Source organism: Penicillium rubens (genome assembly GCF_028828025.1).
Source record: "Penicillium rubens strain IBT 27055 chromosome Unknown utg000002l_segment0_segment0, whole genome shotgun sequence".
NCBI classification, from domain to species: Eukaryota; Fungi; Ascomycota; class Eurotiomycetes; order Eurotiales; family Aspergillaceae; genus Penicillium; species Penicillium rubens.
The window spans coordinates 2012891-2028377 of record NW_026890600.1 but is presented as its reverse complement, the minus strand read 5'-3'; the positions used below and the strand labels follow the sequence as shown (position 1 = coordinate 2028377).

General features: G+C 47.0%; 3 protein-coding genes across 3 annotated transcripts; 2 read left to right on the top strand and 1 right to left on the bottom strand.

The window, feature by feature from the left end:
* Positions 1-295: 295 nt before the first annotated feature.
* On the bottom strand, positions 296-1502 carry N7525_003235 (uncharacterized protein; the record flags this gene model as incomplete). Its single annotated transcript, XM_002559317.1, has 2 exons — positions 296-1291; positions 1443-1502. The coding sequence occupies 2 exons, from the start codon at positions 1500-1502 to the stop codon at positions 296-298; spliced, it is 1056 nt and encodes a 351-aa protein (XP_002559363.1).
* A 1517-nt stretch (positions 1503-3019) lies between these two features.
* On the top strand, positions 3020-5555 carry N7525_003234 (zinc metalloproteinase family protein; the record flags this gene model as incomplete). Its single annotated transcript, XM_002559318.1, has 4 exons — positions 3020-3292; positions 3350-3445; positions 3532-5399; positions 5459-5555. 4 exons carry the CDS (start codon positions 3020-3022, stop codon positions 5553-5555), a joined length of 2334 nt encoding a protein of 777 aa, XP_002559364.1.
* Positions 5556-9896: 4341 nt separating this feature from the next.
* N7525_003233 (grainyhead-like protein) lies at positions 9897-12307 on the top strand (the record flags this gene model as incomplete). The annotated part of the gene is made up of 5 exons (XM_061212643.1): positions 9897-9910; positions 9982-10110; positions 10170-10703; positions 10764-11938; positions 11994-12307. The coding sequence occupies 5 exons, from the start codon at positions 9897-9899 to the stop codon at positions 12305-12307; spliced, it is 2166 nt and encodes a 721-aa protein (XP_061069664.1).
* Positions 12308-15487: the final 3180 nt, after the last annotated feature.

Here is a 15487-nt window from a genome sequence, read left to right as displayed (position 1 = left end):
ACAATGACATAGGAGAAGCAAGATTGATGAATGAGAGGCAATGCAAGACATTATAGTTAGCAAAGCACTTGGGAAAAAGAAACGCCTGTGGATGCAAGTCCAGACAGAGGCCTTCCCGATCGAGACTCAGGTCTGTCCTCGAAAGAGTGAGGCTCTACACTGGGGAAAGGGGGCAAATTACATAGGGGATGAACACAATGTGTACATAACATGATCATGAGAAAGTCGTCAATGGGTTTAAGAGGGAGGTAAGGCAAAAATGAACAGAGAAGAGAAAATGGAGAAACACGGGATTTTACGGATGCAGTTCGCCGCCCAGCTGTAACGCCAGTCCCGTTTCCTTGCGAAGTCGAGGGCTGGAGTTGCTTGGAGGAACTAGGGCATCGAAGTTCAATCGCTTTCGGTTGCTGGTAAGCGGAGTGCGAGCAGGATTGCCTGGGGTGCGCCCACCCCAGGTCGGTTGCGCCGGGCTAGGGGTCACGTTGACGAAATCAGCAAAATTGAATTGCTGATTTGGTGTGCTGATGTTGGCAAACATGCCGCCACCCAGTGTAGGTGTCATGCCTGGCAGTACTGCATGCTGGCTGGGAGGAGTGGAAGGTGGGAAGGCTTGGTTTCCGTTGCCCCTTGCAACCCGAGCAGGGGTCGGTGAGTTGGCGAGGTACAAGAGCAAGTCTGCACCGTCCTCGTGGTTCTGAGGCTGGTTGCGGGGCAATCGCATATGTTTTGGAGGAGGGGTTCGTGGAGGAGATGAGCCTACGACCGAGCTCATGTGCTGGAAACTGTGCAGCGGCAGATCGGGATCGATCTCTTCTGACGGCCTGGGATATATAGGCGATGACATCTCTGGGATTGTCGCCTCGGACATGAAGGGGGCTTGTGTGCGTCGGCTCGTACGGTGTCGGTTCATGCCAGGGGAGGATTCCGGCAGTCGGTAAGAACTCTTCCACGACACCCGGGGTGCCTTGGCAGGGCGTTCGGAATCGGAGTCAGACCGTAGGCGCTTTCGACTGGCAGACAGCATAGGCTGCATGACTCGAGAGTTGAAGGTAGCGGCATGTTTATTGCGGGCGGATCGAGGGAGCTCCTTGGAATAGGTGGAGGCTTGAAGGGGAGGGGAGGTGAAGGGAGTCTCGCAACGACTGCGTGAGAATTCGGATGAAGAGTCGGAAGGCTTGTCACTCTCGAGAACGGGTCTGCCATCCTGCTGGTTCGGGTTCAGGCCATGCAGTCGACCATGTTGGTACTTGAGTTTGGCAAGGCCCAATCGATCCTGCAGACTGAGAGAAACCTGTGCAAAGAGAATCCAGGGTCAGTCCCACGTCATCAACAATATAATTCGGAAGCATTAGGATACAGTGGCAAGTATTTAGACCAATAGCCAAGACCACATCTCAAGGGATCCGCAGCCTCTTATTTTTTTTTTGGGAGGGATCTCTTACCTGGGCGATATCGATTTTGCGGATCGTTTTTTCTGCCGAGCCCGGCTGTGATGGAGGCATTGTATAAGGAAACCAATAAAAACAAGCAAGACACCCCTATGCGAAAAAAAGAAAAAGGACAGACGTTTTCGAAGAGTCGAGGTTGGGGTTTGGGGCGAGCAAGGGCGAAAGGGAAGGGAGATTGGCGAAATGCGGGAACTCCGATAATTCTGGAGAAGCACTTGAACAGATTGGGATTGAAAGAAAGAGAGCCAATTCCTATTCGCTGAAATTGGCAGTAAGAATATATGGGGGGAGAACATGTCATTTCTTATTTTTCGTTTTTATTTTGTTTCTCTTGAATCTGTCAATTTTCTTCTACACACTGTTATCCAATTCTATCTGGACTGTTCTGTATTTGGTGTCCCTATATACTAAACATGTGCATATGTGCATGTATACAACTTCCTCTATATAGTCAATTTCAATAACTCTTATAACATAGTTTGATTATTCTATTATTTCATGTTAGAACGGTTTGTTACAAAATCGATGTATCCAATTAGTCCCCTGAATCCCATTACTTCCTCCTATTCCGTATACTCCGTACAGTTTCGTCTAAAGATCTTTATTCTCAAAGAAGAAATATGTTTTTCTGCAGATTCCAGGATCCTCATGGAAACGAGGTATGCAGTCCCAAATTCCGATCTATCTGAAGTGAAGAATGGAGTCGTAAGTCCCCTGAGGTATGCTCCAGATCGCCGGAAGCATTTCATATACCTTAATGTGTCCGGTGTACCAAATTCTGGGGAATAGGAAGGAAATGGGAGAATTGAAGTTGTAAATGCCCTGAAATTGAAGGAGATTGAAGGAAATAAAAGGAAATAAATTGGTGTTGGGGCCGTGAGCTGTAACTACGATAGTACATATATGTAGCCATATATATGCAGCAGCCCGGATAGGGACGTTTCAAGATTCTAATATTGGATTTTGACACTAGCCACCTACGTAATTCGAAAATCCAAGCATTCCCGAAAGAAAAAGGCATAACGTCAAGCTTTATAGAAAACTGAAACATCAAAAATATGGCATCGCCATACCTCCGTACTCCGTCCCCGGTGAGGGTATGTGAGCTCTCCCCGAGATCTAAGCTAAGAACATTAGTGCGATCCGATCCACAACTGAAACATTGCGACTTAAAAGGGTTTGAGCTGAGCTGATAACAGAATAATAAGGAGCTTTAGGCCATTGAGAGTACGCGTAATGCCCTGGAGGACAAGGGCTTTTGAAAAAAGTGCTCTATAACTACCTAGGTAGTTAGTGTTCCCTATTATGAATTATTATTATTATTACTATTATTATCTTTTCGAAGCTAAGGGGAATCTCTGATCTTCGATCTTTTCCTTCTTCAAATGTTCTCAATTCTCTTCTAAATTAACAAAACCAGAATCCATCCCCCCTTCCACCCCCCCCCCTATTTGGTGACTGGCGGGGCGACTCGTCGTCAACCGCAAACGGTTACCCTGTTCCTGACAATTTGCCCGCCTTAAAAAAAAACAACAGGGTAGCTTCGTCTTTTCTCTCCTCTCAACCTCGCCATGCCGTTCTTCAAAGACCTACGGCGTCGATCAAAGGCCACTTTTCACAAGACTCCATCCCATAGTGTGGAGGAGGTCTCCGGGAAATCATCATCCACGGTCGACACTTCCTCCCACAGCTCCATCACTCCACCGTCATCGATCAAACCGACCCTTTCAACCCCCAGTCTTCCTGCCCTCAATGAATCCGAAACCACCAGCGCAGTCAGCGTAGCCCCGCCCACACAGCGACCGGGGCCTGTGGTGCCCAGTTCTCAGCGAAACAGCGTTATCGTACGTACCCATACTCATTCCCGCGACAACTGACAACTGACTCTGATCGTTTGGCAGGGTAGTAGCTCGTCCTCAGTCAATGGCGTGTACCGATCACAAGCTCCTGTCTCGCCTTATGCCCCGAGACTCGTGTCTGTGGCTGATAATTCATGGGTATGTCCAGCTGATAAGGCCGGAACCGGAGGCACACATTGTTCTCTGGTAAAATGAAATCAATTGTCTGACTGACTATCGTGCAGGTCAACCAGAAAGTGCTGCTCGTATATGGTCAAATCGGCGACCCAAGGCAACATCCGCTGGACGGAAATGTCACCGTCTATCACCACCAAGATAATTTCCCGTCGACCGGCTGGCCCGTCACGGCATCGCATTTTAAAGTCCTCGTTCACCTAGTTCCCGGTCCTAATCGCCTTCGCTTTGACTTTGTCTCGCCGAAATTGTCCACGGGCAGCACCCACCCCGCCATCCACTCCTCCTGGATTTGCATCAACTACCTTCCTCTGGTCAACAACCCGCCATTGCAGCTGGTCATACTCCTGGGGAAAGACTCAGACGGTACATACGATGCAGTACCGGAAAGGGCAGAGCGCGAAGGAAATGGGTTGGAAATGGCCATTCGAAAGTACCGCATGGCAGCCTATCTCTGGCAGGCCTTCACTGGTGAACAAATGTTCCGCAATAATTTCGGGCGGCGTTGTTTCCGATTCGAGGAAGAGTGGCAGTCGGGTAGCTTGAGTCGTCGCGACTTGACCCAAGGCCAGATGCGGAATGAGGCCAAGATTCACGTAGTCCGCACTGAGAAAACAGTGGCCGAACTCCGAGATCTCAATATTGCCCAGCAGAATGAGAAAGCCGAGAGGAAAGACGAGCTGTTTGCCATTGCTAAAGATGCGGTGCGAAACCATTTCCAGCCCCAGCCCGGCCAGAAGCAATACGTCTCCGTTCTCCTCCTCGATTCTCATTGGGACACCCAATCCCAGATGATCACCGGCCATGCGGCTTTAGGTTCGGCTGATGACGATATCAAGATGGCCATCTTCGGGTCTCATTGTCTCCAAAGCTATCCATCATGTTTGGAAGAAGTCGTGGATGCGTTCTCAGACTGTACCCGCACGGATACCAACCATATTGCCAATGACTGTGGCGAGGCGGGCTCCAATTGGGAATCAGCAAACCTGGGCATCGGGGCTCACCTACATGAGGTGGGCCACCTCTTCGGCTGTCCTCACCAGGAGTCGGGAGTCATGCTTCGCGACTATGTGCGTTTGAACAGAACTTTCCTGACCCGAGAGCCTTTCTCCACGCGCACAAAGGCTCAAGGGTTGAAAGTGTGCTTGCCCAACGACGAGTGTAGCTGGCATCGCCTGGATGCCCTACGCTTCCGATTCCACCCCAGCTTCCGACTCCCAAGTGACCCATCTCCCACTTCGGATGATAGCGTCCAGGTGTGGCCAGTCGAAAACGGCAAGATATTGTTCACTGCTTCGTCGGGGATTGCATTCATGGAACTCTATGCTGAGGGCGACACCTTCTGCCACAACTTCATTGAGTACTTGAACAGCGAGTCGAGCCCAAATGGACTGCCACGACAAGTTGCGGTGACAGAGAGCGAGCTTCGCCAACGTGTGTATGGCACCGAAAAGGAAAAGAAAAAGAACATTCGTCTGGTTGTCTGCTCCGGTGCTCTGGGAAGCTACACTGTTGAGAACATCGGCGATCTGAAATCGAAAAATTCTCTCGTCAAATTGCCCAAAAACCAGTCTGGTTTTAAAAGCGGCCAATTAGGCCAGTCGGCGATGGAAGGCAGTGAGCCACAGCAGTTGTTACTGGAATGTGCCTTCATCAAAACAAAGCTCTTGACATCGATCAAAGTCTACCATGGCTATGCCCTGGATGGGATCGAGTTCTGCTACGAGGACGCGACCAGTCAGCTATTTGGCAAGCGTGGAGGCAAACCTGGTGGTGATGAGTTTGTTCTTGATACTCGACGTGGTGAAATTTTGCTTGGGTTCTATGTCCGGGCTGGTCTCTGGATTGATGGGATCGAGATTCTCACGAGCCTGGGCAGGAAATCCGGTGTCTATGGAAACGCTGCCGGTGGCACAGGGTACGTATTCTCTTTTATTCTCTCGCAATATTCGAAGCATGCTAACCGACTCGAAACAGTCACACTTTAATACCTCCTTTGGGCTACAAGATTGCTGGAGTCTCTGGCTCCTGTGCATCATGGGTTGATGGATTCTCATTAATCATCCAGCATTGATAGCATTTCGCTGTCCACCACCTTCCTTTTCCTCCAGTTCTCGGAGCTTCTCATCCTCATGCCCATGCCTCAAAGCTGAATACCCGGTAAACTATAGCACTATGGTGGACTGCGAATGACAGCAGGGCCTCCTTATTCATCTCCTCTGAACGGCTACTAAGCCTTGCATCTTCTTGCATCTTTTACCCTCCTTTTATCCCTAATCTGGGAACAGGCAATTCCGCGTACCAGACCCGGCCATTGGCCACCTATATACACGAGGTTCTGTCGAGTTTTGCCTGTGTCTATATGTTTTCTTCTGTTTTATTTTCTGTCACACATCGGCGTCATGGGCGTGTTAGGGTTGCATGTATGCATGGTGATATTTTCTTCGACCTCGCACGCAGTCAATACCGGTCCCGGATACAAGGGACTACACTTACTGGTAATCATCGAGCATACCGATGGCCACACAGCACTACCGGATCATTTTGTAAAGGGGGCAATCATTCATATCGATTGGATAGTTCATATGGGGTAATGTCATGAAATCACCGTCAATGCTCAATTGCAGTCCAAAGAGTAGACAACCACCCCGGGCAAGGTCAAAAAAAAAAAAAAAAATCCCACAACATTGTATAACGTTGTAATGTAGAGTATATGGATACTCCAACTCTTTAGAATCTATCGAAACGCTACGTAGCGCTACATTTGGATGTTAAAGGCGTCTCCCAAAAACAGCTTATTATTAAAGGGATACTGAGTCATGCTCTGAAATTACCAATAAAAATTAACCTCGCGTTAACAACCCGTTCGATTCATGGCAAAGATGTGGCAATGCCCCCGCGGAGGAAGTACAGCCCTAGGGATGGATCATCCTGCGGAGAAAATAACCCGTCACCAATAACGTAGGCCAGAGCAATCATATGTACGATCTATAAAACTTTGTAGCTTATTATGATGTCGTTCGGTATATATCGATTTCTAGACGGCACGCCAGCCGGCCAATCCAGACGAGGATCGTGCACCCCGTTATAATGGGTGAAACAGACGGGTAAAGGTAGCCATCGCCGATCTCTCGTGATTAGAGCTGGTCATGTCGGAACCTCACAAGGTCGGCCCGCGAGGCCGGGGAACTTTTTATACTTCCATCGATGCATATGTATTAGCCAGGGCCAATAATGGACTAGAGCTCGTCAGCTTGTCATAGAGGACATAAGTACATTGTCCAGTACAAATGAGCGTAATATGCGCGACCGCGGCTGGTTAAAGCACCCACAACCAATAAGCTTTTGAATTTTCGCACTGAGGTTTATGACATCAACATAAAGTGCCCAGAGGTACAAAAGTACATTCTTGGGAGCATCTGATTCGTGCTTAAGCCGAGTATAAGTGGGAACCATGGCGCCGAGAATGGGGAAATGCTTGCGGCTGATGCAAAGCTGCGTAAGCTGTGCCGTGGAACTTCATCTATCAAAGAAGCTCGGGATGTCTGATATTAAGGTGGCAAAACCGTTTTTTGGCCTGACTGGCTATACCAGCACCCACCACTGCAAGCCAGCGTAGATCGGCCCCTCTTCCCAATTGCCGATCTACGATGGACAGATGGACTTTCTTTGGGTTTCTGTTTCTCTTTGTCTATGGATTTGTCGATGGTCTATGGGTGGGTCAGTCGCTTACGGACTTCGGACAGGCATTTGCGTGCTCTGGCCAACGGTACTTTGCGTACTCCGTACTTTGCATAGGCAGGACCATTCTACCCGTGGACCCCTGCACGAATGATGTAACCGATCAGCGCTATAGCCCCACGAACTTTACATATTGAAATTGGACGTATCGTGCTTTTTACTTATCGTGGCTTAGTACAGAAAAATAGCTCCCACCCCGATGCTCCTTTAAAAGTCAGATCGGCCAATAATCGACCGTATATTCTATACAGCTCATATTTCCGATTGACATAACATAAATCGTACAAAGTAGAATCCTAGTCGCAGATTTTTTGGTGTATTCTTCCTTTCAACTGTAGATGTCAACGTAGCCGCCAGCGTCTAGCCCCCCCATTTCACCTTGTTATATCACCGAAAACGTCTTCTCATGACGGCGTGGCTTTCACTGTTACTATATCATAATAAATCTGATAGCTGGGGAAGAAATGCCGTTACGTCAATCCTAATTTGGCCTCTGGGCCCTACCCAGGCCATTCGACAAATAGTGGACGCCCTCTAATTGAGGTGATGTAAGTGGAGAAGGCGGTTATTTACACCTATGTAACTGGCGTGTTTGTGGACCTTGGGATGCACCCGAGCGGTTAGCATCATACATTAGAGCAGTAATCTACAATGTTCGGTAATGGATGTAAGTTCCATACTTTAGCTTCAATAACTTAAATTGAAAGCTCTAGTAAGGCACAGGTACCTAGGTACATATAAAGTACTGGCGTTCCGCTGATCATTCGAGAGCAGATTTAAGCATTATTATTGGCGGGTGGTTTTCCAGCAATGGGCTGTTTTTGACTGGGGCTGTTTTGACGTGGTATGTGGCTGTATTATATTGTATCGACATCATGTCTTACATTCCATCCACCCCAGTATAACACAAACTATGGCCATTATAAACCGTCCATGGCTGTTGGTAAGCAGACTAGTTTATACAATATGAAATGTAGACAACGGTAGCTGCAGTTTTGATGCACCAGGGGACGAACCACAGCCTCTATGCATGGGTCTCCTAGTCTCCTTGAACCGCAACAGACCGGATGAGATCATCGACATAAATTAATATGTTTTAGGCTGCACCAACTGTCTCAATTGACATATCCCCGGTCCCAACCAATGGATTCCAACGAAAAGGCATATATCAACCGAACAACATCAGTTTCAATGCAGATCCGGCCGGGCCGACACCTGTCATGTCTTTAACTACCAGATATTGACGGTTCCACACTCCGTTGCGGCTATAGTACTTTTGTACGTTGTACTATGTACAATCTACACACTGGTATGACGTCAGAATCTGAATATATAGGGCTGCAATGTCGATCCATTTGAGGTCTCGAACAACGGACCAAAGCTAGAAACGTTGTATGTATAAAGTGCTCCATATGACATAAATGATATAACCCTAAATAGCATTGATTTACTGTCAAACTTGACAGCAATATGGAAGTGCCATTCAGATTAAGTCACATTACCCAACGAGAACGGGAAATGTTTCCAAGGTTCCCACCCAAGTAGCCGTGGACACGAGTCGTGTTAGGAAAACTCGCCAGCGAGGTCAACTATATGTGCGCGTGTCTGTGCAATAAACTGTAGTGTTATATATACTAGAATTGGGGACCATAGATCATAGTTATAGTGTGTCGACACTATGATAAATGCTAAATCAGAAGTTCCTAGACCGAAGAAAACGGATAAGGTATATATACCTGTATATTGTATATACTCTGCCGAATTATATCATCTATATCTGTCTACCCATGGATATTGATATTGTACTACCTAAATAGGAAGCGTACTAGATCGCGAAATATACTCCGTAACGTAAATTTACTGTTTTCTCCATACCTGGACACCTTGAAAGTTTCCAAAGCGTACCCTTTTCCACCCTATTCTCCACAATTTATTCCTCGTCACCAATCGCTTTATTCAGAGCAAATATATTGTACCATTTTTTACAAATTATAGAATTGTTGAATTACGGATATGTATTTGGAGGGAAAAAAAGAAAAGAAAAAAGAAAGAAAAAAAGACGTTTCTTACCGAAAGTGGCCCCCCTGTTCTTATCAGACCCAGGTGGCGACAGCTTTCCTCCTCCCGAGATCACCAACTCCTCTGAAAATCTTCCGAGCATATCCAATGGCTCCCTTCTTCTGGTGAAAGTCCACTTGTGGCTCAGTGGATGACTGTCCCATCTCTTATACATCTTCCATTGGAGGGTCGTCAACCGTACCGTTCTCCCCTCCCTTTAACATCGTCATATCCCCTCCCTCCACCCCTCGTCACTCCAATTATACATTATTTCATCCAATCTCCTATAAGAAGGAAACATTCTCCATTACTATTTTTTGCAATCTGTTTTGAACTTCTTTATCTACATCCACACTTTTCGATCAAGTCCGAGCTTCCATTTCCCCAGCCTTTTGCGCATTCCTCCAAAAGACTATTCCTCTTAGAACCTTTCGCTTGATGCAAGGTTCCGCACAATCTCAAGCTACCGAACACTCCCCAATCTCCAAACTCCACGTCTTGACGAAGACCAGACAGAGCACACCCAAGTGTACTGGCAGTGGGCCACAACTTACTGGTAGCCATATTTTGTTTCTTCCCTGCTCCCGGCTCAAGCGAAGCATTGATAAAATAAATAATGTTCAACAACCGGTGAGCTTTTTACGCTTCAGTTGTCAACAATGCAATGGTTTCATTTCTAACATTATATTGTTTCTGCGCAGGAGAAACTCTCAGAAGCCGGATACTGAGTTCATTAGTCGGTTCCAGCAAGCATTCTCAGACATTGTCCCTCGGCGAGATAGCCAGAGTCCGCGCAATGTGAGGGCAGGCGAGCCTGTGATGGCCTCAAGGTATATAACATCGTGTGTTCTACGTGTAAGATTAGAACTGACTCAATTCTTGCTCATAGTATGGCCGAGAACAGCGATGTGAAAATGGAGAATCATGATGTCAAGTTACCTATCACCAACAACGACCGCACTCCCCGAAATATGCACGAGCTGGGGTTGACGCCCTCATGGATGGAATCCGCTTCATATTCCATGATGCCGCCTGCCAACCAGCATACAAGCTTTTATGCCCCAACTTCGTCTGGAATGGGTGCAATGTTCCATAACCAGGCTGGCGATTTGCACACTCCAACAGGGATGCACTTGATGACCCCGTTGTCGGGCATGCCAGCTGTACACAATCACCACAGCGTCAGCTTTGAGCCGTTCCACCCGCAGTTCATGAATCCAATGAATGACATGAACCCATACACCCAGCAGCCGTCATATGCGCCAAGCGCATTCATGCACCGTGACTCCGGATATGACGCCATGGATGATATTCTCGACGAATCTTTAAATGATGTACATGTCGAAACATCATCCAATTTGACGGCCTCGACGGATTTTTCGGCTCAAATGGCTGGTGACATGTCCTATGCCAATGGCGAAAAGTGAGTTAAATCTGATCAGTGAATTTCTGTTCAGTGCTAATCGCGTTCTACCGCATCTAGATTCCGCTTCAGTGCTTCTCTCCGGGCACCGACTGCCATGGTGAAGAACACGAGTGAAATCCCTGTGACTTATCTCAACAAGGGCCAAGCATACAATCTTTCAGTTATCGACACGAGCCCCCCAATCGTCAACCACGAACCTCTTCGATATAGAACATTCATTCGAGTTTCCTTCGAAGAGCGAGAACAACGAATGAAACCGTCAGCATGTTGGCAACTGTGGAAGGAAGGCCGCGGTACCACAGAAGCCCATCAACGGGGTGGAAAATTGTTAGCTGTGGAATACGTGGATCCATTACAAGGTGGCAGCGATGCACACAGGAACCGACAGGTGCAAGTCGAGAGCATGTTAGTCGATGGTTTCTGCGTCACTTGGACTGCCAATCCGACGACTGGTGCGGCGGAGTGCAACATTCCCGTGCGGTTTAATTTCCTTTCTACGGATTTCAGTCACTCAAAAGGCGTCAAGGGAATTCCTGTCAGACTATGCGCCAAAACCGAGCTTTTGTCCCCGGGCGAGGAGGCAGGTGTATCGCGTGATACAGAGCTGTCTTACTGCAAAGTAAAGCTTTTCCGGGATCATGGTGCTGAGCGGAAGCTGTCCAATGACGTTGCGCATGTCAAGAAGACCATTGATAAGCTTAAGCAGCAAATTTCCCAGGCAGAAATGGGCGGGTTTACGAAGCGCAAACGGGGAAACAACGCTTCTGCCGCAAAGGGATCCGACAAGTCTTCGAGCCACAAACGAACTTGGTCGTTGGACTCGGAAGATGTGCCTCCAGAGAAGGTCTCGCTGGAGGATGATCTCCAAGCCAAGTTGGCTACAATGCAAGAAATGTTTTCATCTACTCGCTCAGTGAGCATTTTCGGCTTACGGGGTGATAAATTCGATGATCCCGACCTATATCCCATTCAGCTATCGGGTGATGGCGATTCCCCCCAGTATGCGAATATGAGCCGTTCGCGCACACGTGAATTGGAGGCAATTATGCCCTCGCCTCCCAACACCAATACCTCTTCTTCGAATTCGCCGCCTACCCAATCACTCAGATTAGCAAATTGCCCGACCACCATTCAGAGGATTCCTTCTGGTGACCAGGTCTCAAGGGGTTTCATAGAGGCCGTGGGTGTAGACTTAACCTACCGACCTCCGGCGGAACGCCCTCCTAAACCTGGTGAGTTTTTCGAGCGTAACCCGATCGTTAGTATCCTTGCTAATTATCTTTGCAGTCGCATGCTTCTATGTTCGAATCACTGGAAATGCAAAGCGCTCAGAGGACTTCTACCGTGCAATCTACTTGACGGAACGCACAGTTCAAGACCTTATGAAGAGCATTACTGAGAAATATCAAATCGATCCAATGCGAATCTCGAACATCATGCATGTACACGACAAAGGCATGCGAGTCATGGTGGATGATGATGTTGTCCGCCAGCTTCCAGAGGGTCAAGACATGATCCTCGACATCTCTGAAACACCAAATCCTAATGGCAGTGCTCCTGGCACACCCGGATCTCCCATGGAGATCAAATTAATCTACTAAAACTGCATCGCCTACACCTCAAGGTGTAGGCCTCTCGAATTCGGACATAATACAAAAGTAACTCTTTTCGACTCGCCTCATCTCACCTTGCTAACCACTGGTCTCCCCACTGTGGTCCCCGGCACACGAACTTTCCATCTTGCACCAGTTGCACTCGTCTTTTTATGTTCTCATATTTCGTTTCTCTATGGGCCGGCTTCACTGTCTTTTACAGGGCGTCGAACAAGGGGATGATAAACGTGTCTCCGAGCAGCGATACCCTGTTATATTATGTTTTTTGATTTTCAGATCTCTTTGTTCAAATTTAGCGTTGCTTACCCATTACGACGGTATATGAGTCGATGGGCTATGGGACTATTGATATCTTTTGTCTGATATGGTTATTGTTTCGATCTGTTTGAGGGCCGAGCATACGACGTTGATACCTTGTTCCATTCTTTCCCAGCTATATTAGCCTTTTTTTCTTTCTTTCTTTCTTTTTTTTTTTTTTTTTTTTTTGTTGGGTGCTGGTCTTTACTAGCCTTAAGTGTTCGACTTTTTCTGCGATCTCTGTCCGCGTCTTATGCCTGTGTGCATACATAAGGATTGGGGTCATTTGATATAGATAGTTACTTGAGGACGGGACTACGGGTCAGCCACTCTGATGCAAGTGCAGAATACGATGACTTTGCTACCTCAATTGCGATCTTGCACGTAGAAGTCGTATACCTTGAACAAAAGGTATCTCTAAGTCTCCATTGTTAACTGAGCCTCATCAACGAAATAAAGCCACCAAAAGCTATCCAAGCCTTGGCACCTTTGAAGACCCTTGGAACAGTTATGCGTCTAGCCCTTAGTTCTTGGCATCGAAAGCCGCCATTAACCGACGTTAGTCCCCAATCCGGCCGCGCGAGCAGTCGGAAAAGAAAGGGAATGAACGGGCTCTTGGTCCACAAATAATTCCATATCAGCCCAGTGGAACACATAATGTGGCTTTTGCACCACGAAAAGTCAACAAAACGCCGTCACTGCGACCCCAGAACGTGGTAGAGCACGGCCGTTGGGAGGTTAATATGGTTTGGCAGCGAAGATCCGGAGCTCCATGGACCGTTGCTTCGGATTGAGGTTCCCTATATAAGAGTTCTGATTGGAGGGAAAGCTCCCGTCATGTCACCCAACCAATGGTGGTGTTTGGGCTCGGGAGTCTTCCCTTGGGTCGCAGTTTCGGTCGTATGCCACATCGAGACATCCAGTTTCCAGATGGAGCGTAGGCCCAGTTCTATATCGTATAGTTATGCGCAGACTTTTTACTTCTCTTTTTTTCTGTTCTTTTTGTATTATAGTTTATGCTTGCGATGCCTGATATTGGTTTGCTCATGTATCACGTTCTCTTTCCCATCGTGATCTCCGGATAAAGTAGTTGGGTCCACTTCGATATCGTATCCATGGATGTATGCCCGAGGTCTAGACTACTGACCAAATCGATACAAGGTCTTCGTCTATATTTCCATATTCGATATTCTCCCCACTTTTCTCAGGCAATAGGTCGTCTTGTGTCCTCGCGCCTAGATACCTGACAATGAGTGTGTGAACTCTAGATACGGACTTCGAAGTAACAATGTATAGTAATGACATCAAGATCCCTAATATGCCTTTTGATAGATTATCTTTTCTGTTTCGTAAGGAAACACGATCCCGAGTTTATAACGAGATTGCCGAACAATGGGATTCGAACTCGACTCTTAACTCTTGTCTCCTTGGTCCTTAAATACCATACAGATGCAAGATCTTCTAGCCTATCTAGAACGGGAAGAAGAGGACTATATTGCGCTTGTGTGAGGTAAATATTAGGAGCAATGGTACCATACTAAGCAGCATTCCAAGTACATAACTTCCTGGTTTCTTGGTTAGTCTCGCTAAGCGCTTGAAGAAGCATTGATAAAGCCAAAGAGTTAAATCCTTGCCTCACGTTGCCACGAAGCGACCCCGGATTTCTACTACCGAATCCGAAGTCAATCTGGTATTAAGTAGCGCTAGCCAAGTAGTCCGAGTTTCCGCTATCATAGATCGATTTCGGGAGACTCGAGTTATCTTCGACTGTAGCTTTGTATATAGCACAATGAGCTTTTATTCCATTACTCTATACCTTTGCCAACTTTGGATCACACAGCTGAATCGAACGCATTGAATATTCTTCAGGTACTGATTGGAAAACCTCTTGAGTTATGCGTTGTACAATGCACCATATGATGATCCGAGCGCTTATCATTCAAAGAGCTGTAGATAACTGCAGGTGTTGAACATCACTTCCACTAGAAGACATGTACTCGGCATTTGGTCCGAACTTATTGCCTCACATAACAAAAATGTAGTTGTGGGGCGGAGGCTTACTGGCTGTAGCTAAGGGCAAGGATCAACTTTGGTGGCAATTATACCTAGAGTGGAGGTGGACAACAGCCGAGATATGGCTTGTCGTATATGTTGTATTATCTGGTTCGACATGTCCTCCTTTAAAAGATAAAAAGTGATAGCCACATATCTCATGATTTTAGCAATTCAAACTACTTCTGTGGATTCCCAGGTATTTTGATACACCGTCCACGGGGTGGACAAGCACGATGATGTCATAATCTAGTTCCTAGCGGGGCCAAAATAAATTTCCACTCGTTTTTTCTCTGCGCGGGTCGTCCCGTTACGTGACCGCTCATTCTGGTATAGCAGTTCCGGTAAAATACCACTCATTTTCTGGATATCTTGGCATTGTGTCATTGTATGTATTTGCACACGCTAGTATTTTTCGGTTGGTAGCCGAAATGGCGTCTTATGCAACGTTGGAATTATTTGCCACTCTGCCTGATGTCCTTTGATTGGACCGATTTTCCTTCTCTTTTCTTTTCCTCTTTTGCCGGAGTGGGATATCTATCGGCTGGAATTCTGTTTGGTCTTTGTCGATTTTTATAGTGGGTATTTAGATTGGCTGGGCACTGCTTAGAAGAACATGCTTTGTGTCTACCTAGGTACATGTTGCACTTAATTTGAATGTCATCTTTCTTATAGTCAACCTGGACATTGTGCTTACATGGGTTAAAATGATATCTATCTATCATGGATGTATCCATGGTCGCTCATGTCGTGATTACCTTGCAATTTCACCTGATTAAATTATGCCCTAAGTCGTGTCACCATTGCCCCTGGCCTGAT